General features: G+C 44.2%; 1 protein-coding gene across 1 annotated transcript in view; it reads left to right on the top strand.

Moving 5' to 3' along the window:
* The first annotated feature begins 8930 nt into the window (after positions 1 to 8930).
* SPATA6 (spermatogenesis associated 6) overlaps positions 8931 to 27708 on the top strand; it is a 55766-nt gene continuing 36988 nt past the window's right edge. Inside the window, exons 1-6 of the mRNA XM_065409445.1 lie at positions 8931 to 8978; positions 15020 to 15157; positions 17148 to 17196; positions 18896 to 18937; positions 20232 to 20356; positions 26923 to 27003. Coding sequence (XP_065265517.1) covers positions 8931 to 8978; positions 15020 to 15157; positions 17148 to 17196; positions 18896 to 18937; positions 20232 to 20356; positions 26923 to 27003 — 483 coding nt within the window. The remainder of the gene's footprint in view (positions 8979 to 15019; positions 15158 to 17147; positions 17197 to 18895; positions 18938 to 20231; positions 20357 to 26922; positions 27004 to 27708) is intronic.

Here is a 27708-nt window from a genome sequence, read left to right as displayed (position 1 = left end):
CAGTGGCTATGGTCTCATCAAAACTTACCAGATAAATCAGTACTTTGATGGGAGCCATCTAAGAAAAAAAAAAAAAAAAAAAACCAGAAGACTGCTACAGGCTGGCTTGCCTTTGAAAAGCTGGAGGGCCTGGTGCTAGACAACTCTGATTACACCTGGGTTGGAGTAGGTGATTCCCTATAAAGAGCAGCAGGAAGCTGCAAAGACTGCAAGCTCCAGAAATTGCAGGGAGTGAGTGAAGCTGCTGCAGGAAGGACTTTGTTTGACATCAGGGTAATTTGGATGCTAGAACCCAGTGAGGAGGAGGGTCCTGAGAGAAACCCTGACTGAGTTTGGCCCTGAAGGTCAGAGCTGGAGGGCTCAGTTTCATAGAATCATAGAATATCAGGGTTGGAAGGGACCTCGGGAGGTCATCTAGTCCAACCCCCTGCTCAAAGCAGGATCAATTCCCAACTAAATCATCCCAGCCAGGGCTTTGTCAAGCCTGACCTTAAAAACCTCGAAGGAAGGAGATTCCACCACCTCCCTAGGTAACCCATTCCAGTGCTTCACCACCCTTCTAGTGAAAAAGTTTTTCCTAATATCCAACCTAAACCTCCCCCACTGCAACTTGAGACCATTACTCCTTGTTCTGTCACCTGGTACCACTGAGAACAGTCTAGATCCATCCTCTTTGGAACCCCCTTTCAGGTAGTTGAAAGCAGCTATCAAATCCCTCCTCATTCTTCACTTCTGCAGACTAAACAATCCCAGTTCCCTCAGCCTCTCCTCATAAGTCATGTGCTCCAGATCCCTAATCATTTTTGTTGCCCTCCGCTGGACTCTTTCCAATTTTTCCACATCCTTCTTGTAGTGTGGGGCCCAAAACTGGACACAGTCCTCCAGGTGAGGCCTCACCAATGTCGAATAGAGAGGAATGATCCCGTCCCTCGATCTTCTGGCAATGCCCCTACTTATACAGCCCAAAATGCCATTAGCCTTCTTGGCAACAAGGGCACACTGTTGACTCATATCCAGCTTCTCATCCACTGTAACCCCTAGGTCCTTTTCTGCAGAACTGCTTCCTAGCCATTCGGTCCCTAGTCTGTAACAGTGAATGGGATTCTTCCATCCTAAGTGCAGGACTCTGCACTTGTCCTTGTTGAACTTCATCAGGTTTCTTTTGGCCCAATCCTCTAATTTGTCTAGTATCAGAGGGGTAGCTGTGTTAGTCTGAATCTGTAAAAAGCAACAGAGGGTCCTGTGGCACCTTTGAGACTCACAGAAGTATTGGGAGCATAAGCTTTCGTGGGTAAGAACCTCACTTCTTCAGATGCAAGTAATGGAAATTTCCATTACTTGCATCTGAAGAAGTGAGGTTCTTACCCACGAAAGCTTATGCTCCCAATACTTCTGTGAGTCTTAAAGGTGCCACAGGACCCTCTGTTAATTTGTCTAGGTCCCTCTGTATCCTTTCCCTACCCTCCAGCGTATCTACCACTCCTCCCAGTTTAGTGTCATCTGCAAACTTGCTGAGAGTGCATTCCATGCCATCCTCCAGATCATTAATGAAGATATTGAACAAAACTGGCCCCAGGACCGACCATTGGGGCACTCCAGTAGCATAGCTAGCGGGGTGCAGAGGAAGCAGCTGCTTCCAAGCGGCGCCTTTGCAAAAGCGGCCGGAGTGAGGGGGGGCGCGGCCGGAGAAGGGGGGGGGGCGCAGACTGGCGGCGGGCCGGCAGCCGCGGCCGGAGGAGCGAGGGAGGGGGGCACAGGCTGGCTGTGGCCCGGCAGCCGCGGCCGGAGGAGAGGGAGGGGGGCGCAGGCTGGCGGCGGCCTGGCAGCCGCGGCCGGAGGAGAGGGAGGGGGGCGCAGGCTGGCTGTGGCCCGGCAGCCGCGGACGGAGGAGCGGGGGAGGGGGGGCGCAGGCTGGCTGTGGCAAGGAGCAAGGGGGGGGGGGGGTGCAGGCTGGCGGCGGGCCGGCAGCCGCGGCCAGAGGAGCGACGGGGGGGTGCAGGCTGGCGGCGGGCCGGCAGCCGTGTCCGGAGGAGCAAGGGGGGGGGCACAGCATGGCGGCCGGGCAGCCGCAGCCAGAGGAGCCATGGGCGGGAGGGGCGGTGCGGCTGGAGGAGCCAGCCAAGGGGGGGGGGCATGGAGCGGCCGGAGGAGGAGCCGGGGACGTGGTCAGAGGAGGAGCCAAGGGGGGCGCCTTTTTTAGGTTTGCTCCCCCTCCTCTTAAAAGCTGGCTATGCCACTGGGGCACTCCGCTTGAAACCGGCTGCCAACTAGACATGGAGTCATTGATCACTACCTGTTGAGCCCGACGATCTAGCCAGCTTTCTATCCACCTTATAGTCCATTCATCCAGCCCATACTTCTTTAACTTGGCGGCAAGAATACTGTGGGAGACTGTATCAAAAGCTTTGCTAAAGTCAAGGAATAATACATCCACTGCTTTCCCCTCATCCACAGACCCAGTTATCTCCTCATAGAAGGCAAATAGGTTAGTCAGGCATGACTTGCCCTTGGTGAATCCATGCTGACTGTTCCTGATCACTTTCCTCTCCTCTAAGTGCTTCAGAATTGATTCCTTGAGGACCTACTCCATGATTTTTCCAGGGACTGAAGTGAGGCTGACTGGCCTGTACTTCCCTGGATCCTCCTTCTTCCCTTTTAAAAAGATGGGCACTACATTAGCCTTTTTCCAGTCATCTGGGACCTCCCCCGATCGCCATGCGTTTTCAAAGATAATGGCCAGTGGCGCTGCAATCACATCCGCCAACTCCTTTAGCACCCTCGGATGCAGTGCATCCGGCCCCATGGACTTGTGCTCGTCCAGTTTTTCTAAGTAGTCCCGAATCACTTCTTTCTCCACAGAGAGCTGGTCACCTCCTCCCCATACTGTGCTGCCCAGGCAGCAGTCTGGGAGCTGACCTTGTTTGTGAAGACAGAGGCAAAAAAATCATTGAGTACATTAGCTTTTTCCACATCCTCTGTCACTAGGTTGCCTCCCTCATTCAGTAAGGGGCCCACACTTTCCTTGACTTTCTTCTTGTTGCTAACATACCTGAAGAAACCCTTCTTGTTACTCTTAACATCTCTTGCTAGCTGCAACTCCAAGTGCGATTTGGCCTTCCTGATTTCACTCCTGCATGCCTGAGCAATATTTGTATACTCCTCCCTGGTCATTTGTCCAATCTTCCACTTCTTGTAAACTTCTTTTTTGCATTTAAGATCAGCAAGGATTTCACTGTTAAGCCAAGCTGGTCACCTGCCATATTTACTATTCTTTCTACACATCGGGATGGTTTTTTCCTGCAACCTCAATAAGGTCAATAAGTTTCAACTAGGAGGAGCGGCTGTGAGAAGAGACTGGGATGGAAGAAGCGCTGTGGTTGAATAGAAGATGCTAGAGCTAAATAGAAATGTTTGTGTTGTGGTGATGGGCTTTATTTTGGGCACCTGATGATTGTTTTGAACTGTTTCTGTTATATCTTACATAAGAATGACCACGCTGGGTCAGACCAGTGGTCCATCTAGCCCTGTCTTCTGACAGTGACCAGTACTAGATGCTTCAGAGGGTGTAATTCATCCCCTACCATCCAGTTCCAGCTTCTGGCAGTCTGAGGTGTAGGGACAACGAGAGCATGAGGTTGTGTCCCTCATAATCTTGGCTAAAATGTATTTAATTCTTTCTTTAATCCAGTTATACTTTTGGCCTTCACGACATCCTCTGACAAGTTCCACATGTTGACTGCGTGTGTTGTGAGGAAGTACTTCCTTATGTTTGTTCTAAACCTGCTGCCTATTAATTTAATTGGGTGACCCCTGGTTCTTGTATTTATATGAATGGGTAAATAACACTTCTCTTTTCACTTTCTCCATACCATTCATGATTTTATAGACCTCTATCATATCCCCCTTAAGTGATGATCTAAGTAAGGGTTGTTTTCCAGAACCAGGGCCTAAATGATGACTATTGGTATGTGCACTTCATAAAACAGTCCCTGGTTTGTGACTGAGTGAAAAATGATTGAGTAATTTTCTATAGTTTACTTCAGCCAAAGCCAATAACACTGAGATCTGGAATAAATGTTATGTAATGAAAGCACGTTAAAATAGATCCATCCATTTCTTCTCCTCTCTTAGACTGTTCATTTCAATGGAGAACTGTTTACACTCTGAAACGTCACTGTAATAATGAGATTGTTGAAGACACGCTGAATGTAGGTATCAATGCATAGGCTGACTAGCCAGATATGTTGTCCCGCCGTGAAAATATAACCTTGGCTTTACTTCAGTCACAATTTACTTCAAAAGTCAAAGCTTGATATTCACTTTAGCCAAAGTCAGTATCTGCTTAGTAGCAGAATAGAGATCACTTCCCCCAATCAGAACTGAAAGAGAGGCTGTAAAAAGCAAGAAGAAACATCGAGATTGAGGCCTGGTCTACACTGGGGGAGGGGGGATCCATCTAAGTTACGCAACTTCAGCTACATGAATAACGTAGCTGAAGTCAACGTACTTAGATCGACTTACCGTGGTGTCTTCACTGCGGTGAGTTGTTGTATCAACCAGGCAAGGTACTAACAAGCTTCAACAGGACTTTATTTTTACAGTGGAAACCTCTTTACCAAGCTGCAGCTGCACCCTCTGTAACTCTCACTCAGCCTCCTCAACTCCTCCCCCCTCCTTCCTGTTTCCTGTCCTTTCAGATCCCAACAGCCAGTGCTCCCAGTTCTAATAATACAAGCAGCATCTAAATACCACATGAGTTGACTGCTGCCGCTCCCCCGTCGACTCCGCCTGCGCCTCTCGCGGAGGTGGAGTACAGGAGTCGACGGGAGAGCGCTAGGGGGTTGATTTATCGCAACTAGACTAGACGCAATAAATCGATCCCCGCTGGATCAATCACTGCCCACTGATCCGGCCAGTAGTGTAGACATACACGTAGTCAGGCTTGTTCCAGGTGGTTGGCGCTCCATACGAGAAAGCTGTCTCTAACAGAGCGTGGTGAGATTGGAGAGGAACAGAGAGCAGAGGCTCATGCTTGATATAGACTGGAGAGAGTGACAAAGTCCACGGGGACTTTTGCCCATAATGATTTTATGGGTATTATAGATTTTCATCTATAGCCTATCATTCTATCTTCCCTGGCATATGTGTCAGTGGTAACACAATTTACTTTGCTCCTCCTAGATCCCATTAGAATCTCTTGCATTACAAAATTCTCTCTGCTTTACTCCACCACTTGCAGAGATCGTTTAACATTAGCTTTTTCTGGGAGCTCCCTTGTACTAATCAAAATCTTGCCATATGACTGCACTGTGCAAGGTACCGTTATCCCAGTAATTAATCTGGAGATAGGAATGAGATGTGAACACAGATATTGTCCTAGTAGATCAGACAAGAGGTCCATCGAGTTCAGTATCCTCTCTCACACAGTGGTCGGTTTCAGAAATTTCTGAGGCAAATATTAAACCCCAACAACTATGCAATAAGATGCCTATGGGAGAAGTTTCTTACTAACCCTAAGTCTGGTCTTGTAGCATGAACACATCCCTTTATGTATTATAATTTATTTATTTGCATTGCAATTGTCGTGGACCAGGATCCCACTGTGCTAGGTGCTGTATTAACACAGAACAAAGACAATCACTGCCCCAGCTGCAGGTATTCCTATTGTTCATATAAATATCTAGCTTTCCAAATCCTCTGAAGATCTTTGCCTCACTAATTTGTTGTAGCAGTGAGTTCCACGGATTAATTATGTCTTTATAAAGCACTTTCTTTTATAATTTTTGAACAGGTTGCCTTTTAATTTTCATATTACCTTGTATTCTTACCCTCTATAAAATGAGTCCTAAACTTTTGTTTCTTTTCATATGGAAATCTTTCCATGCCTAGCAATTTTTTTGTTGCCCTCCTCCAGGACTGCACATAGAGCAGATGTTTTCATTGAACTTTCCACAATTGTTGTTAGGGCAATTACTCTCAGTGATGAAATCTCAAGAGAAAAGAGGCCCAATTCTTAGTTAAATTAAGGCTCTTTTATGCTGCTCTGTCAATACAGAGGCTTTAAAGGTAGAGACAAATTAAACGAAATGGAAAATAATTGGATCAAGGCACAATTGCTCTCTGATCTAAACTATCTACTCTGCCTCTCTCTAATCCAGGGTACTTCCAAGTCTTTGATCACCACAATATCATCTACTGCTTTATGTATGTGATTTCTTCATGTATGTGATTTCTTCCCTTCTCCACATTTCTGGATCCCTGAACCCCCATCAGCAGGACTAAGTGAATAGTCTAGAAAATGTCCTGCCGCAACAAATCTAAAGCCTGATCCTGCTCCCACTGAAGAAAATAGGGTCATGATTCTCCTCATGTTTGTCTGGTACTGGTGTAACTCCAATTCTTTTAGTGCTTACTCCGATTCTCAGTGGTAGAAGTGAAAGCAGAATCAGGAGGAGGAATTTTTCCATTTACTTCCCTGTTGCCAGGATTTTCACTTTCTCTGTACATTGCCCAAATAGGGGGAGCAGCAGCAGAAGGTGCACTGGGTTCTTGATCATTTAGATGGAGCTGAGTGCAAAAAATTAATATTATGCAAGGCAGCCACCGAGACATCTTTATTCACCTCCATAAAACTGAGTGGAAATAATGCTAAGAGAAGATTTATGCCTGCAGAAGCAAAGGAATTCAGAGTTGAAGAGGCACTTCCATACTAGGGGAAAGCTTATATCCTTTTAAACCCCGAATCCTTGAAACTAGCATGTGTTTCTTGTACCTCTGGTCACTAGTGTTGCTAATCAGTAAATGTTTGTGCTGATAGAGGGGTTTCCTTCCCTAATAGCCTATCTATCAGAGCTGCTTGGGTCTATAGTGCAGAGCAGTCATTGGACCAGATCATGACTGAAAGATCCAAATGGCTCTCATCCCTCCAGTTAAATAGGATGGGGAGGAAAATTGCTTCTGCAGTAGGACTCAGATCCCCGTAGGGTGCGGAAGTGGGGACTTTACAGGCTGAGACGGGGTTGGGGCGGTGGGTGGGTGCAGGATGGGAATTGCAGCAGTGAGGTGCAGGGTGGTGAGGGGCTGTGTGTGGACTGGGGCGGGAGGGGTGGGATCTAGACTGTTCTCAGTGGTACCAGATGACAGAACAAGGAATAATGGTCTCAAGTTGCAGTAGGGGAGGATTAGGTTGGATATTAGGAAAAACTTTTTCTCTAGGAGGGTGGTGAAGCACTGGAATGGGTTACCTAGGGAGGTGGTGGAATCTCCTTCCTTAGAGGTTTTTAAGGTCAGGCTTGACAAAGCTCTGGCTGGGATGATTTAGTTGGGGAATGGTCCTGCTCTGAGCAGGGGGTTGGACTAGATGACCTCCTGAGGTCCCTTCCAACCCTGATATTCTATGATTCTAAGGGGTGTGGGTGGGCAGTGGAGTGCTGCAGGGTAGGGATCACAGCTCTGGGGTGCAGGTTTGGGAGGGGTGGTTTGTGGGCAGGCAGGTGGGGCGGTGTGTGGGTGCAGGGTGGGAATTGCAGCAGTGAGATGCAGGGCCATATGTGAACAGTAGGGGAGAGGGGTGGTGTGTGGGCAGTGGGGTGCTGCAGGGTTTGGAGGGGCAGTTGGTGGCAGGGAGGTGCAAGCGGGTTGGGGTGCTGTGTGGGTGCAGGTTGCGGATTGCAGCAGTGAGGTGGGGGGGTGAGGGGCTGTGTGTGGACTGGAGGAGAGTGGTGGTGTGTGGGCAGTGGGGTGCTGCAGGGTGGGGATCACAGCGGTGGGGTGCAGGGTTGGGACGGGTGGTTTGTGGGCAGTGGAGTGCTGCAGGGTAGAGATCACAGCAGTAGGGTGCAGGGTTGGGAGGGGCGGTTTGTGGGCAGTGGAGTGCTGCAGGGTGGGGAATCACAGCGGTGGGGTGCAGGGTTGGGAGGGGCGGTTTGTGGGCAATGGGGTGCTGCAGGGTGGGGAATCACAGCGGTGGGGTGCAGGGTTGGGAGGGGCGGTTTGTGGGCAATGGGGTGCTGCAGGGTGGGGAATCACAGCGGTGGGGTGCAGGGTTGGAGGGGCGGTTTGTGGGCAATGGGGTGCTGCAGGGTGGGGAATCACAGCGGTGGGGTGCAGGGTTGGGAGGGGCGGTTTGTGGGCAATGGGGTGCTGCAGGGTGGGGAATCACAGCAGTGGGGTGCAGGGTTGGGAGGGGCGGTTTGTGGGCAGTGGGGTGCTGCAGGGTGGGGAATCACAGTGGTGGGGTGCAGGGTTGGAAGGGGCGGTTTGTGGGCAATGGGGTGCTGCAGGGTGGGGAATCACAGCGGTGGGGTGCAGGGTTGGAAGGGGCGGTTTGTGGGCAGTGGGGTGCTGCAGGGTCGGGAATCACAGCAGTGGGGTGCAGGGTTGGGGGGGCGGTTTGTGGGCAGGGAAGTGCAGGGGGTTGGGGCGCTGTGTGGGTGCTGGATGGGGATTGCAGCAGTGAGGTGCAGGGGGGTGAGGGGCTGTGCAGGGCCAGGGGCTGCAGAGTGGGGAGGGGCAGTGTGGGAGGGGCTCACAGCTGCGGAGCGATGGAAGGGTGCATGGAGGGGTCCCACCAGTGGCGCCTGCCGCCGGGGGCACGGTGCGGGAGGGGCTGGAGGGACGCTGTGAGCACAGCGTGAGCCCCCCCCCGAGCGCTAGTACCACTGGGCTCCGCCTATCGCGCATGCGCATAGCCGCCGAGGGCTTTGCTCGGTCTGACCCTGCCCATGGCGCTAACGTCATTCCATTAGCCTCGCCCCCGCCCTGGGTCACATGGTAGCGTCCGGAAACGTTCCGGTTGCCACGACAACGGCGTCGTTCCTTGCGGGCGGGGCCGAGCTAGCGGCGTGGCGCATCCTGTGCGGGCCCGGAACCGCCCTTTCCCCTCCGGCCAGGGCCCCGGGCAGCCCCCCCCGCCCGGCCCGGCCCCCCCAATGCCGCGGAAGGCGCTGGTCTGCGCCCTGGAGCTGGAGCTCCGCTCGGTGAGTGGGCGGGGGAAGCCTGGCCGGGCGCCTGCCCCCAGCGGGACCCCGCGCTGCGGCCGGGGATGTGCCGCCGCTGCCCAGCGGGGAAACTGAGGCACGGGAAGGCCGCGGCCGCACGCCCCAGGAGCTGGAGTCCGGCGCTCATTGGCCGCTGAGCTGCTCGGTGACCGGGGCTGTGGTTCGAGCTGGCCCCCGGGGGCAGCACCTGGGCCGCCATCCTAGCAGGCCGGTGGGTTAAAAGGCCCCGTGTCCCTCTTTGGCCCCGCCCTGCCGCGCGGTGATGGGCTGCGGCGCCGATAGTTTCAGCCTCCTCCCCTGGCCGCCCTCGCCTTGCCCGGCCCCCTGGCGGGCTGAGCGCAGGGCCCGAGTCTTCCTAGGGAGTGAACCCGCTCAGACCGGGGGCGCTGGAGACCTGGGGGGGGGATTGAATTAGTTTAGGCTGCTGGTATTTCTGATGGCTAGGGCCCTACCAAATTCATGGCTGTGAAATCTGGTCTCCTCCTGTGAAATCCGGTCTGTTGTGTGCTTTTACCCACTCTTATACAGATTTCAGATATATTTAAAGATATACTTTAAATAACTGGGTAGTGTCATATCCAGTGATGGATCACTGGATAATGAGATCAGCACACGAATATCCAAAGCAAGCCAGGCACTTGGCTGTCTGCGTGTCAAAGTTTTAAGTCACCACAACATCCGGATGTCAACAAAACTGCTTGTGTACAGAGCTGTTGTTCTTTCATCTCTCTTGTACGGGTGCGAAACATGGACACTATATAGGCGTCACATCAAGCAGCTCGAAGCATTTCACATGGGCTGCCTCCGCAACATCATGAAGATCCGCTGGCAAGACAAAGTGCCCAATCTCGAGGTCCTTGAGAGAGCCCAGATGACAAGCATCGAAATGATGATCATGAAGTCCGCTACGTTGGACCGGTCATGTTAGCCGCATGGATGCCAACAGTATCCCCCGTCAGCTTCTGTATGGTGAGCTCTCCCAGGGCATCTGGCATGTAGGTCGTCCACGGAAACGTTACAAGGACACCATCAAAGCCAATCTGCAGTATAGCAGTATCAAACCTAGGAACCTTGAGGACGCCACCAGCGACAGAACACAGTGGCGTGCAACAGTCAGAAATACCTGCATTGCCTTTGAGGAAGACCGCTGCCTGCGTCTACAAGAGGCACGCGAACGACGTCACAGAGCATCAGCAGCGCACAATCCACTGACCGCGAACTTTCCATGCACCATCTGCAGCAAAATGTGCACCTCTAGAATTGGCTTGTACAGTCATCAGAGGGCACACCATGAGACCAACAATAGATGATCTGCACAGATTTGTCATCATCGGATCGATGGACTACCAAGATACAGATTTCGGGGGGGAGACCAGCGTTTCTCAAATTGGGGGTCCTGACCCAAAAGGGAGTTGCAGGGAGGTCATGGTATTGCCACCCTTACTTCTGTGCTGACTTCCAAGCTGGGTGGCTAGAGATTGGCGGCTGTTGGTCAGGCGCCCAGCTCTGAAGGCAGTGCCCTGCCAGCAACAGTGCAAAAGTAAGAATGGCAATGCCATACCATGCCGCCCTTACTTCTGCGCTGTTGCTGGTGGCTCTGCCCTCAGAGTTGGTCTGGCCAAGAGTTGCTGCTCTCCAGCTGCTCAGCTCTAAGGCAGCGCCGCCACCAGCAGCAGCACAGAAGTGAAGGTAGCAGAACCGCAACCCCCCCTAAAATAACTTTGCAAACTTCCCCTCTTTTTTTGAGTCAGGAGCCCTACAATTACAACACCATGACATTTCAGATTTAAATAACTGCCGGGAGGGATAGTTCAGTTTTGAGCATTGGCCTTCTAAACCTAGGGTTGTGAGTTCAATCCTTGAGGAGGCCATTTAGGGATCTGCGGCAAAAAAAACAAAAAACAAAAATCTGTCTCAGGATTGGTCCTGCTTTGAGCAGGGGGTTGGACTAGATGACTTCCTGAGGTCTCTTCCAACCTGATATTCTATGAAATCATGAAATTTATGATTTTTAAAATCCTATGACTGTGAAATTGACCAAAATGGATCGTGAATTGGGTAGTGCCTTACTCATGGCAATCATGCAAGGGAAGTGATCAATTTTTTCTGGTAGAAGCTCCTACCCTGCAGTTTCTCCTTTGGACTAAAACGTTGTTTTAGGTAAAAGGAGGAGTGGAGACTGCTATATTTTACCCTAGACTTGCCTGGAGACAAGTGTCAGTAGCAGTGTAAATGGTGATGTTTTCACTTTCATCAGCTGGAAGTAGTGTCATCTGATTCAATTGTGTGCAGTGCAGGACGTGCCAGGACTGAATACAACTGGAATTAAAATCCATATATTTCTCCAGGTGACTACTGTGAATTGAGATGTTATGGAGGAATCATGTGACCTCACCTGTGACTGCTCAAAGTAGCATACCCATATTCTGATTTACTCAACATAACTGTCTCTTCCCATGATCCCCAACCATAATTTGTAGACCTTTGGAGACACCTTGCGTGCCAGCTGGCAAAGTGAGGTTGGGATTATGGTTGACTCTGCATGGTCAGTGCTCGCTTTGATCTATAGGTTATATTAGCCCACTGGTTCCTGAATGCACTTTGCACAAAGGAAAATCCTGGATGCCATCTAAAATATGAAAATGCATTGTCCTCACATTGTCAGTGAGAGCCTATGATGGAAATGGAGCTGGTGTTTTTCCTTTCTGATTTGTTCCTACTGCTGGTAATTGCATGTTTGCTCTAAAACAGCCACATGACCATGCACTTATTATGAGATGAAGGATGGGGAGGGTACTAGCTTTCCTACAGTTGTTCAGGGATGGCAGCTTGGTAGGATTCATATTAGCCTGTATCTATGGCTGTCTGATTAAAGTTAACTTCCCCCCCCCCCCTTCTCCCCCAAAAAGCCCTTTTTGGCTGCTGGAAAGAAGAACTAGTATTTTCTCTCGGTTCCTCCTTGAACCCCGGGTTCTGGGTGCTGTAATGGGGTGTGGGGAAGGGTAGCCCCTACTTCCTCGCCTCTGGCTGCTGCAGTTAGGGATATTTGCTACTCTTCCCACCCTCAAGGTTCCAGGTTGCAATCAAAGGAGGCTTTTTAGTTATGTCCACCAGCCTCGGTTCTGAATGCGCCTTCCTAGAGAATAGCTCCAGTGCCTGCCTTTGATGCTGCCCGTACCTTTCCCAAGTAGCCGCAGAGTGAACTTCACCCGATTCTTCATTTCACTGCCAACTAGAGAGTTCTTACCTGCAGCAACATGCTGAATTACTAGAGCTGTGTGTCTGCAGGCTAAGGAAGTTAGTGTTGCACCTGTTTACATTCCATTCACATTTGGAAGGTTACCTTTGCAACCGTATTGGCTAACACCTCATTGTAAGTGAAAACTCTGTAGGAGTTGATGAGCATTGTTTGTCCTTGACACTGAGAGCATCTTATTTGTTCGTAGAGAGTGGGCAAGTGGATTTTTGAAGCCCTGAGTCTGGAGTTAGTTAAATACACGCACACCACAGTCCTAAAACTGCATGTAAACTCAAAGAGCAGGACTCCCCTTGAAAGGAGATCATGGTTCATTATAATATGCTGTCCCCTTATATGAAATGAGTTTGGTGGGTCTCATTCCATTTCTTATTGGATGCCTATTGCATCACAAGACCACTGTGACCACACATTTTTGGTAAGCTTGGCACAGAAGACACAAATTGAATGAGCATGGATGCTGATCTAGTTTGTTACTGTATCTTTACTGGTAGTCCCTCCAGGTCTGTTCTGAGATCAGTTTGGGGATAGCACTGCCGCTCCCCTAACTGTACTTGTCTTGGGGATAATATTAACATATTTGTACATAGCATGTCACAAAGCATAGAGTAAAACTGTCCATTGTCCTTAAGCGATGCAATCAAATAGGGGCTTCAGTGTAGTTGCCAAGGTCTGTGCAGCTCCATGTGACACATTATGGAAATTATTTAGTGAGTTAAAATGTATATTTGTAATTCACTGGTATATACCCATAAATTGGCTTTAAAAATTATAGATTTAGTGCTTTTGCAGCTCTGCTAAATGAAGCCCTTAGTTTGTCTACAGGGCAGCAGAAGTGCAAGCTTCCAGCATACCCGAACGATGACCTGGGAAGAACTTCATTTTTCTGGCAAGGCAAAATGGGAAACTGGATGAAACTTGGGTCTGTCGGACTGGAGACTTGGATTCTGTTCTCAGCTCTGCCTTCAGTGACCTCCTTCAAGCTTTCTTTTTTCTTATCTGTAAAATGGGGGAATGCTAGCTGCCTCCTCTAAGGTAAAGATATGAGGCCTTGGTTATAAGGGTTGTGAAGTGCACAGAAATATTAAGAACATTCAGTTGAAGAGCTGAGACAAACTCATTGTCTCTTAGCTTGTAGTTCAGGGAATCTTCCCCTAGGCTACAGGGGGTTGCATGGGGAAGTCTCTCTTGCATTCATACTTACGTATGCATGAGTTTCATGCAAGAGGTGTAATACTTGGCAGGTCTGCTTCAATCTTTAAGACTATTAACCTGGTGCCTTTCATCAGAGATAATAGCTCTTGGAGGGGGAAACCTTTTGCTTAGCTAATATATGTTTTAACAGACTTTCTTGTTTAGACCATAGGTCCCCATTAAATTCCACAAATCCAATGCTTAATTTGTGCTGGGGTGAGCCCCGGCACCTTTAGGGTTGGCCGTTCATAGCCCCAGCACATCTGGGTTTGCTGCGTCAGTTATGAATGTAAAAAAAATTGCTTGAGCCCCGGCACCTCTTTCATTACAAATTAAGCACTGCACAAATCCATTGGATTTAGCCTCCATAACTTCTTTCATTCAAGGATTATTTTTCTGTGATATATGAAGAATCTTTCTTTAGGTCCAGTAGGCATTCCTCATGCAAAATGTTCATCTGAGAGAAGGAGAACTGTAGCAAACATACCTCAATTCATTCCTGTCAGTCTGCTCCCTTTCTCCTCTAGCTGGCAATTGAAAATCTGAGCACTGCTTCTCCTGCAACCTTGTGTTGCAAGAGGCAACCTCACATTTATAATACTGTGATAATATGAGAGCAGCATAAACTGAAGTGAAAGGTGACTGGGAATTCTCTAGCTGGATCACACAGCAGAACCATCAGAATTGGAGAAAATAACATATAGCTGTGGGGAAGAGATTTGTGTGTGTTCTTAATGCGAGAGAACAGCTGAGAATTGTGTGATGTACATCACAGCTTGAAAAAATGTATGAGATGCTCACTAGCCAGAGAACTAAACCCATGAGTTAGAAATAGATGTGAAAGACAATGCAGTGGCCACCCACCAGCAATGTCCAGGAGTATCTCTCTAGTAAAAAAGTCCAGTCTCCCTTTGGTACTCCTGCGGTACCCAAACTTTGCAACATCAGGAATTGCATTGGCAACTTTCCAGGAGCCCAGGAGCTACACTTAATTCCCACATACACTTCCATAAACTTAAAAAATAAAAATAAAAAAAAATCCAACCCTAAAACAAATGTACCTTTCTTAGGCAGATTGAATTAGTTCACAAGCAATAAAAACTACCAGTTCATCAGCTGAGTCCTCACTGCTGGGAGGCTACATTTTAGGACTTGGACAGCTTTTGGCTCTTGGGACGTGTTTTGGATATCTCATGTGTCATTGTTTGCTCAATATAACCCTTACTGATTAAATGATGTGGATCGTGAACACCAGCAGCTATTATAAAGTGTGACCTTAAGATTGGGGAGTCAGGTTCAGCTCTGGCTGAAGTTAATGGAGCTGTGACTGCTTACGCTAGGGGAGAACTTAGTCCTAAATATTTTAAAACGATAAGTATTTGCCTTACTATAAGTAAGTACGGCTAGAATTACTTTAGAAAAGGAGGGTGTGCCACTGAAATATGTTACCATATGGTTCCCAAGCAAACAACTATTTTCATCTTAGCCCATTCTATTTTTTCTCCCAAATATAACCATTAATTCTAATGCTGAAGCTCAAGTTTGTATAATAAATATGTTGTTCTTCCAGATAACTTGCCCTGGAGTATTGCTGAAAGACAAAAGTGAGCTCTATCTCAGCGCCTGTGTATTTGGACAGTACAAAAGGACTCAATGTGTCCCTGCAGCATTTCCACTCTTCTTAGAAGAGAAACTAGTATTTGAAAAGGTATGAGCATAACATCAGACGTGAGCATTCAAAAAACAAAGAACCAGAATCCCCAAACACAAATGATCAAACTGAAAATGGTATTGTATTACTACTAATTTCAGCAGCTCTTCAACACAAAAGACATTTGTTTTTTCAATATAGATATGGTAATTTCAAATAAATTTGTGAGCATATGACCATAGTATATCATAAGGATTTTTAGGTTTTTGTTCGTTCTTCTTTTACGAGATGACCTTTTTTTCCCCAGTAGTTCCTCTTAGTTCCTGCCAAGTGTTATGCTTCTTAAATGTAGGTCAAAATGGAAAATAAAAGTAGGGAATAGGGAGAAGAATGAAAATGAAAAATCACAAAGTTAGATTATAAAAACTATCGGTAGCAAAAAGATGGAATATGAGCTTGGGCTTTCTGGTGACAGCTCTCTCCATATGAGCTGTTCTTTCCTGGTTTGATGTCGCAAGAGTCCCCTTGATGGCACTATAGCCTTGTAATTTACCGTTGCCTATCACCTCTTCTGTGTCCCTACTAGTTTCATTGTGAGTGCCATAGGAATAATGAAATTCTGTACCTTACAAACATGATTCCGGTTTTTGACTACTCATGAATAACAATACTTTGCATGTCTCTAGTGCTTTTCATCCAAGTATCCCAAAGCACTTTCAAAGACTGACTAATTAAGCCTCAACAACACCTTTGTGAGATAGGTAAGGCATGGAGAGGGATAATTTCACCCACCATTGAAAGGCAAGGTGGAAATGGAACATAGCAGCTATTTAACAGTGCACAACTAGAGTACAAAACAACTTAGGACAGGAAGTGCTGATTACTGTATTCAGCTGAAACTGAGGGAGAAATCTAGGTGTATTTATAGAGTGCAATTTCTTAAGTAGGAATTTAGCCAGAGCAGTGGGAATAACATCCACGCTCTTACAAATAGTGTCATTTAATAGCTTGAGGTATTCAGGCTCTCTACTTTTACATCTTCAAAAGTTTGGTACCTCCAGCAGTAGGGTGTCCCTCAACAGCATGCTGAGGCAGTGGCTCATTATTGAATCAGTGGGAAGAGTGCCAGCCGCTGAACGTCCAACACTGCTGTCTGCAGCTAAAATTGCTGTTTGCCCTCTAATTGGGTGTGATGTTTGTTTACAAATCTCATTGAAAGATTCTGTAATGCTACAGTCCATATTCTGAAGATGAAAACTTAGCATATTGTCAATAGAGTACAATTTAGGCATACTTTGCAACTGTTCAGCGGAGTTGTTCTTCTGCAGTTTAACTATAACTTACTAATCTATTTTCCCCTAGAAATTATAATAAACTAGTCACTATTTTAGCAGGACTTGCAAAAATGTTGTAGAGAGCTGCTCTTCCTGGCTTTACAGCAGTAGTTAGTGAATGAACGGTATTCCCAGGGCGGTGCTGTAATAGTTATGCACAAACAAGAGTGTAATGGAAATGTGCCACATTATTTTAAGTTCAGTTACAAGTGCCAGAAGAATTATCAACATTATACAAATGGAAAGAAGAAAAAACAAAAGGGAGAATAATTCCATTTTCAAATATCTAAGAAAATTGTGGGATTGCTCAGTGTAGAAAACCCGATAATTAAAAAAGCTGCTGACATTGTCCCTTTAATCTTTTTCAGTTAAAGATGAAAAATGAACTTTTCTAATGAGATTAGCTATTTGTCTTTTATATTGCTGAAATTTGTGCAGACTGCACTTGCATGTTCATGTGATTGGCTCACATAATTTAGATGGAGAGGAAGAATCTTGAAATGGTTAGAAATCAGCTGACCAAAAGTGCCGTCTTTCTAAGAAATAGATTCTGTCTCAGTGCCAGGTTATAATTTCAGTTTTCTGTTATTTTCCCTATGGGGAATAGTACTGTTTGCAATAATCAATCAAAGGCAAACTTTAGTTTTCTCTAAGCACATCTTTTATTTCTGATCAAATGTGTCCATTACATTGTTTTTAATCTTTTGTTTTAGGTATTTACTGATGTAGTTGATCCTGGAGAACTTGTTGAACTACTTGAATGTAGGTTTTGCTTTTTATATACATTATAGTGTATGCACCTAGGGCTAGATCCTCAGACAGAGGGCTTAGGCTCAGCATTGTGGTGCCTAATATGTAGGCATTCTGCTTCCCAGCAGAATTCATGGCCACGAGTTTGGTGCTTGGACTCTGTATAGAATGCAGTGGGGAGTTAAGTGCCTTAAAAATAGTCATGGGGCAAAAGAAAACGAGAGACTCTGTCTCCTAGTGGTTAGTGCTCTTTCCGGGAGACTCTGGTCCAGTCCCTGCTTCAAGGAATATTTAAGTATTTCATATAAAGTAGAACAGCTTTAACAGAAGAGATTGAGAGCCCTGCATGAGCTGGGTTCCGAGCTGCTCAGCAGTGTCAGGATTTAAACAGTTTTGCTCATGCCCACAGTCACAAATTTCGATGCTTAAGGGACTTTACCAGTGGAAACTTAGGGGTCTGGTTAATTTAGGTTCCTATGGGATTATGTGACCACTGAGCAGGGGCTTTAGAGGATCTAAAGTTTGAAACTTGGGTGCCTAAAATGGCATTTAGACACCTGAATCCCTTTGTGGATCTAGCCCTTGGAGGCTAATATATTAATAATATGGAATCTAAAGATATTTTTGAGAGTTGAGGGGTTAGATAGGAAAACGTTCTTACTATCTCTTTGAAACACTAGTGGCTTAAGAATGATCGGCTACAAATATGTGTGATCATTCAATGAAATACTCATTGCTCAATGTGTGATCCTTCAAATGTGAGCCTAGGAAAGTTTTAGAGATGCAATGGCTTCTTTTGATAGTAATAACTTACCAGGAATATAGATAAATAAGAGGTCACTTCCAGAAATCTCTAAATTATACATTTCTTCTAGTGTATTCAAGAGAGCGAAATTTAAAACAGTTAAAAACGTAGCTTATTCACATACAAAGACTTCAAGAACTCAACAAACTGACCACATATAGCAAGCTCTGTTCAAATACACCTCTACCCCGATATAACGTGACCCAATATAACACGAATTCGGATATAACATGGTAAAGCAGGGCTCCGGGTGGGACGGGGGGGATGGGGGACTGTGCACTCTGGTGGATCAAAGCAAGTTCGCTATAACGCGGTTTCACCTATAACGCGGTAAGATTTTTTTGGCTCCCAAGGACAGCGTTATATCGGGGTAGAGGTGTACTTTGAACTTCACTGAGTGTTTTACCTTGTCAAGTGATTGTGATTTTATTAAACAGAGTAACTCCACAATGAACAATGTTGACATACATTGAGCATGATGAATCATATTAAAAAAGTATTGTGCCTGAACTAAAACTCCAAATCTAGATCCCCTTAAACAATGCAAGAATTATTGTCCAAAACAGGATCCAAACTTCATGGCTTCTCTGTAGTCTCTTCAAAGGATTGAATCCATCTACTGCCAAACTTGACAGTGTCTGTTATAAGCTTGAGCCAATAATTTATTATTTGCATTATGGTAGTGCCTAAGGACTCCATTGTGTTAGCTTAGATTTGTAGTATTCATATAAAGTGTTCATAATCTGCTCTTATTATTGGTACATCATAATTGTACTTATTACATTAGCCCATACATTGTTGAGATGTTTAAATCAGTGAATGGTTGCTCTTTTACTTTGCATATTAAAATTACTTCTGATCATAGTTTATTTTTTGACTTATGAAAAAACTTTTTTTCCTTTCTAGTTGACACAGCAGTACTTGAACTAATACAACTTGTTCCTCCAGGTATTGTATCAATCTCTTCATAAATTATGCAGTTTAATAGGTGAATTTCCATGAGGACGTACAATCATTTTTCTCAACATACAAACCATGTAGAAAGCTCTTCAACAAATAGTCCTCTGAATATAAAATGTTAATAGATCAAGAGGATCTCATTTTTGAAAGAGAATAAAGCTAATATTGAAATGTTCCATTCTCAGGCTTACAAAAGTGATAATACTTTAAAAATTGAAAATAAACCGAAATCACTCAATGCACACTTATTAAAGGCATCAAAATTCACTTGTGGTGTGTCTGCCTGTGAGGTTTCAAAGTGCATAATCTTGTTCTCAAAATGACACTTTTCTTTTATTTTAATGGTGACCACTGGGGAAAACCCTTATCCACGCTATAAATATTATAGGTCTCTGGGGAGAGCTGAAGATAATAAATAACGATTTGTCATATTTCTGTTATAGGTTTGTGTGATTATAAAAAATCGATCTTAATGAAATTCAAATGTTCCCATGGATAATATAAATCTGCATTAGAAGCAGGACTTGTTTGAGAACTGTGGAATTAAAAGCACCCATAGTTACAGGTCCTTAATAACACCACAGCAAGCAAGAAAATACTTGTTTCTCTCAGTGGCTCACTGGGATATTTATACAAAGAAACAAACTGAGTGTGGATTTTGTTGTTGTGGGAGCGTAGGAGATTTTAGAAGGAGAACGTTAATTTCAGGGGCTCTGAGATAGCTTATAATGGACGTTTGGAAAAGTGACTGTGGTAGAACAACTTGAAAGTTTTATATAATCTATCTTGTGTTTTTTCCTTAAAGAAAATAGAACAAGATTTGAGGATCTTGAAATACTCTTTTTGATTGTACCTAAATTCCTTTCTGACAGCTGGCTAAATCTCTGATTAACAACCATAATTGTTCTGTAATACAGAATAACAGATGTGAAGTTGGCTACTGTTAGAAAACCGTTGGCTGTACATAGGAGAGGAAGAAGGAAAGAAATTGAAGAAATGTTGTAGGAAAACCTTTTACATGTCTCTTAGTGCAACAAAGGCAGTCTGATTTACATAAATTTGATACAGTATTGAGTAAAAGCTGCTTAAGGGCCCAATCCTGTGCATTCTTACTATCGGGCATAGTCCCACTTTAGTCAATGGTCTTATGGCCTAGTATAGTAAGAGTTTACTCTTAATTTTTAAAGGTAAAAACTTGTACTAGTTTCGGCATAGTCTTGTGCATGTGTGTCTACACTGTATTACTGTTTCCCAATACATTAAGTACATATTTCCTTTTTAGTGGGAGAAATTCTAGCCACTTATGAAGAAAATACAAGAGATTTCCTGTTCCCTGACCCTAAGCTTACTCGTGGGCACCATGGTTCAGATCGTGAAGTTTTAATGAAGCGGTCTTCTAGTTTTACAGTAAGTGCATACTGTGTATGGTACTTATGATACAGTGTGTTTCACAGGAACAGCTTCGTGAACTACCTCAAGCCAAAAGTGATTACTTTTGACAGATAATTCAATACCTGAAATGGCAAGTCCTAATCCAAGGCTGAACTTTGTGAAGATAGAATATGTCTGCTGGAAATGTTATTTTAATTTGATGTGCAAACAATACTTGTATAATGTGAACAAGTTAGTATCTAGATTGCTTTGATATATAGTACCATAGCCTTTATTTCTTCTTTTCACCCATCCAGTGGGTGGGAAGCTAGATTTACGACCAGCAGGAATCATCAAATTTTACAGCAGTTGAACTATGTAACAGGGTAACTCTCTCCCCCACTTACTCTTTTTGTTGCATTTTGTCTCCAGTTACATCGGAAACCCTCTGGGTGAAGGTCCGTTGATCCATCTGTTTGTACAGCACGGTGTGCAGTGTGTCTCCAGCACACATTGGGGATTAAGGGATCTCACACAATAAGAATGAATAATTATAAACTGTATTAAAACTTGGTTTAGACACTGTTATAGCTTTGGTTGTCCCTTCTAGAACTTGTCAGACTCTCTTTAGCCTCCATTCACATTGACTGGCCAAGCCATTTTAGAAACTAGCCACATTTAGGCTTTCAAAAAAGCCATAATAGCTGAGGGGTGATTGGCAAAGTGAACAGAATGAATTAGCATTGATCTTTTGTAGCTGCGGGCTCAAATGTACACTAAATGAAAATAAGTTTGGTCTCGGCCTGCACCTTGGTAGGCATTTAAAGCTGACGATTCTCAGATGGGAACGGGATAGTCCTGAAAGCAACTTTAAAGGAGATATCATTAAAGTGACAGAACATTGAGATTGGGATGATTTGGGGCTCAATTGACCTGTCAGTTACTACTAGATTTCTTAAATTCATGATTAAAGGTCAAAAATGGCTTGCAGCTGGTACACTGTGCCCCATAAGGGCAACCTGAAAATCACCCTGTCAGTTACAAATAGAGGTGACAGGTTTCAGAGTGATAGCTGTGTTAGTCTGTATCAGCAAAAACAACGAGGAGTCCTTGTGGCACCTTAGAGACTAACACGTTTATTTGGGCATAAGCTTTCGTGGGCTAAAACCTACTTCATCAGATGCATGGTGTATATATATTATAGTATATATATTTCAGCACATGAAAAGAAGGGGGGGGGGGAGTGTCAGCGTAACGAGACAATTCAATTAACAGTAGAATACCAAGGGAGGAAAAATCACTTTTGTAGTGGGAATGAGGGTGGCCCATTTCAAACAGTTGACAAGAAGGTGTGACAGTAGGGGGAAATTAGTATGGTAAAATTAGGTTTTGTAATGACTCATCCACTCCCAGTCTTTATTCAGGCCTAATATGATGGTGTCCAGTTTGAAATTATTTCCAGTTCTGCAGTTTCACATTGGAGTCTGAGCATACTTCATTTGAATGACTTGAGTAGCAGAGATGGGCTTATGATGATAGGTTGTATTTGAATGAACTTTGTTTAAATGAACATTTAGTTGGGTGAGTTGGAATCCAAATAGGTGTGTGTAAGCGATTTCTCCTGTACCACAAAATTGTAACATCATGTGATGCAATTTGAAGCCTGTTTATAACCAATCCAGATCTGGACCAGGAGTGTTTTTATGTCAAAATTCAATACACAGGTGCACCTTGTTTTGGAAGATTCCACAATAACTGCTCTATACATAGCTTTTTTTTTTAGCATCCTATCTGCATGTTATCAAATATATTTAGTTTGATGATAGATACCCTAATGCAGTATGATTTGCTTTTATATTGTAACTTCTAATATTAATAGGAAGGTTTTTTCCCAAAGAAAATAGAGTCCTATTATACATTGTTGTTTAGGACTTACAGTAAATATTTGATGGTGGAGTAGTATTAAATATGAAGCTTATTAGAATTTTTTTAAATTAAAATTTGGAATTCTTTAATTCCATTGAAAAGCTAGTTCGTGTCTCCCCAAATTCTTTATGGTAAATCAAATGTATTTGTATTTGTATTCATTTTGAAAGGCTGTCTACCTCTTTGTGATACAAGTGTCCAGATAGTTGGCTTTTTGCAACAATCGCTGTAATGAACCATAGTAGTTCAGCTGTGCTTTAGGGCCTTTGATTCTTGTTGAGGTGTTGAGCAGAGCCAGCTGGGGCATTGACAGCTGCATAATGAAGCTGTAGCAGCCCTAAAAAGACTGGAATGATGGAATGGAAAAAGGTGCTCCAGTCTCTCTCACCCCCAGGAAAGTATGTGGAGCAGTTTAGATGGTGAAATCCGTTCCTGCAGAAGCATGTGTACCTCCTCCCTCCCAGAAATATGGAATGGTTTAGAAGGTTAATGTGGGTAATGACTGTACCCCAAGAATAATTTAAACAATTTGCGTCTCATTTCTCTAGCTGATGGTTTGGGCAGCCATGAGGGAAACAACCTCCCATTCAAAACCAAGATGAAAGAGTCTCAAATGTTCCTTCCCAGATCCCCATCATACCAGCTGTGTTTCCTTTTGGGTGGGTCTCCCTCTACTCTCTAAACTGCTTCAGATTCCTGAGGTTTGGAATGATGGATGCTTCTGCCCCGCCCCTTTGCTCTCTTCCCTCTTGGGTGAAGGGTGTTCCTAAGCTGCACCAGTAAGATATACTTGCTGTTCCGGTGGGCAGCAATCAATGTATGTAAATTTTATTGCAAATGGTAAAATATTAATCATGATCTTGAGAACCAAAAGTACTCACCTTATTTCCACACTAGTCAATTGAGTTCTTCCCACAAGAAAAGTTATAACAAGCTGCCGTAATAAGTGTATGTGACTGGTTCGGTCACAGAGATCCCCTTGGGACTGTCACCTGATATGCTGAAATTACCTCTGAGCCATTTTTTCCTGCCCGCTTGGGACTCCAGAACCCTGCCTTTTTGAGCCAGACACGCTAGCCTGCTGCAACACAGACCCAGGGTCTGGGCCACGCCCGCAAAGCTGCAGACTTTAACTAAAAATAGCTCAGCAGGTTACTTGTCTGCAGCACCAGACACCCAGCTCCCAATGGGATCCAAACCCCGAATTAAATTTATACAGGCTAAATTCATAAATTGTCCGCCCTCTATAACACTGATAGAGAGATATGCACAGCTGTTTGCTCTGGGTTTATTAATAAACAAAAGTGATTTTATTAATTATAAAAAGTAGGATTTAAGTTTCAAGTAATAACAGGCAGGACAAAGTAGGTCATCAAGCAAAATAAAGCAAAAACACGCAAGTCAAAGCCTAACATATTAAGAAACTGATTACAGGTAATATCTCACCCTCAGAGATGTTCCAATAAGCTTCTGTTCTACTTTATATGAAATACTTAAATATTCCTTGATAAGTTCCAGATAAGCTTCTTTCACAGGCTAGACTCCTTCCTAGTCTGGGCCCAATCCTTTCCCCAGTTACAGTCCTTGTTAGTTCCAGCAGACATCTCAGGTGGTAAGCAGGGGTTTTCTCATGACTGGCAGCCCCCTTTGTCCTGCTCCACCCCCTTTTAAAGCTTTGGCACAAGGCAGGAATCTTTTGTCTCTCTGGATCCCCACCCTTCCTACTAAATGGAAAAGTACCAGATTTAAGATGGATTTCATTATCCGGTGACATGGTCACATGTCACTGTAAGACCCTTAGTCTCCATTCTTCCTGGGTTGGCCCACGCATACACAGGAAGGCTTGCAAGTTGTCCTAGTCAAGGGGAGCCATCAAGATTCTAAACCACCATTAGTGGCCCACACTTTGCATAATTACAATAGGACCTCAGAGTTATACTTCATATTTCTAGCTTTAGATACAAGAATGATACATGTATACAAATAGGAGGAATATATTCAGTAGTTTATAACCTTTGTTATGATACCTCACAAGAGACCTTTTGCATAAAGCATATTCCAGTTACGTCATATTCACACTCATAAGCATATTTCCATAAAACATATGGAGTGCAAGGTCACAGTATATTTGACTGATAGCTGTGCTACAATAGTGCTTTGATGCTCAGTAACTTTTTCTTGTGTTAAAACTAAAGGTAGCAAAAGCAAGGTTACTGTTCTGGACTTCAGCTAGGCAGTGACAAGCAGTGTCTGATTAGCACTGCTAATCTGCCAGTTGGAAAGAATCCGAAGATTAGAAATCAGAACTCCTCCAGAAAGCTGGCACTTGTCTGATAATGTCTCTAGCTAAATGTCTTACAAGGCTCACAACACACAATAAGAATACAAGGCATTCCTGGAGTTCTCTCAGAACAATTTTATTTCTTTTTTCCTGCTCCGGTGTTGTCCTGCTGATGCTTTTGCTGATTCTTCAACATTTCTGTGCAGACCTCACCTCTAAGAACATGATTAACCTGCTCTGATTGTGACTGCTTATATAACGTACTATCTTCTCCCTCTGTGAAATATTTGCAGCATCACTTAAACAGACCTTTTCTCCCCTCCAGTATCTTTCATTATCTTTCATTAGAGTCCCAATTGGGGAGCTGTTTTTTTTTTTTTTTTTTTTTTTTTTTAAACAGGCTGCTTTTCCTCTTTCTGCTAACAGTTGCAAACCTGTCATCTGATGCTTCCAAAGTCCTTTATAAGCATTAACTAGCTTTACGGTGTTCCCTTGCTCTAGTTCATTTTATACCCATTTGACAGCTGGGTAAACAGTTGGCACAGAGAGGCTGAGTAATTTGCCCAAGGATGCCTACACCCTCAAGCCAGTGGCAGAGTAGTGAGTAGAACAAAGGAGTTGAGACTCTTTGTCCTCTCTTGCTGCTAGTCTGTCGGGTTTTCTGAGGCATCCATTACTATAATACCTAGGTGCTAGTCCAAACTTGCTCTCAAAAAACTGTTTCTCTGTTGAACAAATGTCTAAAGTTTCTGTAATAGTTCTTGGTCTCTTTAAGAACAGTAGGCACTCTACTGAGGCTTTTCATAGGAGATGTATTAATTCTAATTTTCTCCTTTTTAGACAGTTGATAATTCATGTAGATAATAAAAATGAGTGCTGATTAAAGAAGGTCAGCTTTAAGATGTGTTTATACCCTGTGGTTTGACTTTTTCACTAAAATTAACCACTAGATTGAATTTGTCACCATCCAGGGCTCTGATGATTGTCATGGCTAAAGGTAACGAAGATCACGTTGGGCTTTTTTGTCTCTTGCACTTCTGATTTCAGTACTCTACCTTGGGGCCAGATCATGCCATCTCATGGAGGGTAGGGAAATCAGTGGCGTAGGCGTGGGGTAAGAAGGGGCAGAGAAAGGTCTCACTCATGGAGTTCCCCCAAAATTCTTAGGGTGACGGAAGCAGGGTTCACAATTGAAGAAGGCTACCTTGAAATCTCGGATGATCTTGGAGATCTACTGGGGAAGAGGTCCTTTGCCTCCATACTGAATCCAAAGCCCCTCTGTCTTTCTGTGGTAGTACACCTTCTCTACCACCTGTGACAGTGCCCAGGACCCCCAGGCTGTCCTGCAGAATGTCCCAGCCCTCACCCTCCTGTCTCCCTCTCCGCACCATTTCCATGTTCAGATACCTAGACCCCAGTGTCCTCTGCAGGTCTGGGGATCTGCACATGGATAGATGTGTGGTGCTTGGAGGGGCTGGGGGATGAGGTTCCCTAGGGACAGCCAACCCCTAGCTCTCTTCTGCACAGCTGAGAAAAATGCATGTGTAGATGGGTCCCTCTGTCCCTTGATCTGCAGAACATGGTATGGCCCTTAATTCTGTATACATTTTTTTCTAACATTATACACAGTCAGTGAATACCAAAAGTTCACATATAAGTAAATAGAAAAACATTAGTTTAGCACAGGGGTCGGCAACCTTTCAGAAGTGGTGTGCCGAGTCTTCATTTATTCACTCTAATTTAAGGTTTCGATTGCCAGTAATACATTTTAACGTCTTTAGAAGGTCTCTTTCTATAAATCTATAATATATAACTAAACTATTGTTGTATGGAAAGTAAATAAGGTTTTAAAAATGTTTTAAAAGCTTCATTTAAAATTAAATTAAAATGCAGAGCCCCCTGGACCCGGACAGTGTGAGTGCCACTGAAAATCAGCTCGTGTGCCGCCTTCGGCACACGAGCCATAGGTTGCCTACCCCTGGTTTAGCATAAGCTACAGAAACCACAAGCAATAATGTGTTTATAAATAAGTTTGCAAAGTCAGTAGGAATGAAACTTGCAAAGCATTACTTGAATTTTTATTGATGTTGTAACATGACATGAAAAATCTTTAAAACTGCTTTTGACAAAAATATATTGAAATAAAAGTCAGACCTTAATTGTTGTACAAAAGCAATGTAATCATCTGTAATTGAATTGTCAGAAATGCAAATGTTATCTTCTTGACATTTACCATTGCTGTTCTGTCTTTTCTAATTATCTTTATTAAAGGCTGAAATTAACAAAGGAAATGGTTTAAAATTAGGAATGGTTTGTTACATTAGGTGACATTTATTTCTTTGATACCCTTTATCTTTAGTTGGAGCTTGATGTTCAATTATTGTCTCTCTTCTAGGGAATTGCACCAAAATTGAGATTTTCTACCAGCTCCCTTATTACAGAAAGCCTGTTAAGTTCAGGAAGGATTCATGTACAGGTTAGCATAATTTAACTGTTTGTGATTTAATTTCCAGATTTAAATTGACAGCTGTGCTGTCAAATGTTTGCATGTGCTACTCCCTACAAACTTTTTTCATCCTTTTGTTTTGGATAAAACAGTTGTCAGAGGTGCTTGACAACTTAATTAAATTTTTAATCAAGCATGAGTAAAGAGAAGGCTAGGTGCTGAGAGTGCCTCCAATACGAAACAATTAACAGTTGCCTTATCCTGTGATCAGCTGAGGGGCAAGTCCCTGATGTGTGTGGCGTCGGGAAGATGTCTTCTCGTCATTATCTAACAGTAGCTGGGTGAACCTGGAGATGACAAATTATTAAAAACAAAACAAACCAATACATAAAGTATAATTGTAATTATCTTGAGAAATTATTTTTGTAATGGAGATGAAGACTTCATTTTAAAAAACAACAAGGAGTCTGGTGGCACCTTAAAGACTAACAGATTTATTTGGGCATAAGCTTTCGTGGGTAAAAACCTCACTTCCTCAGGCGACCATCAATTTGTCAATCAAAGAGCCATCTGAAAATTATGAAACAATAAGTAATGCTTTAGATGCCCTAACTGAACAGACTGGAGGAAACTATTTTTCTGCAATTTGTTTACTTTGTGTGTTTGACAACATTTTGTGTATAGTCAGTTTCACTGTTTTGAGCCTCCGCTGGGCTTCCTGTCTTATGCACTTAT

The sequence above is a fragment of the Emys orbicularis genome, chromosome 8, assembly GCF_028017835.1.
Source record: "Emys orbicularis isolate rEmyOrb1 chromosome 8, rEmyOrb1.hap1, whole genome shotgun sequence".
NCBI lineage: Eukaryota > Metazoa > Chordata > Testudines > Emydidae > Emys > Emys orbicularis.
This window is presented reverse-complemented; position numbering and strand designations above follow the sequence as displayed.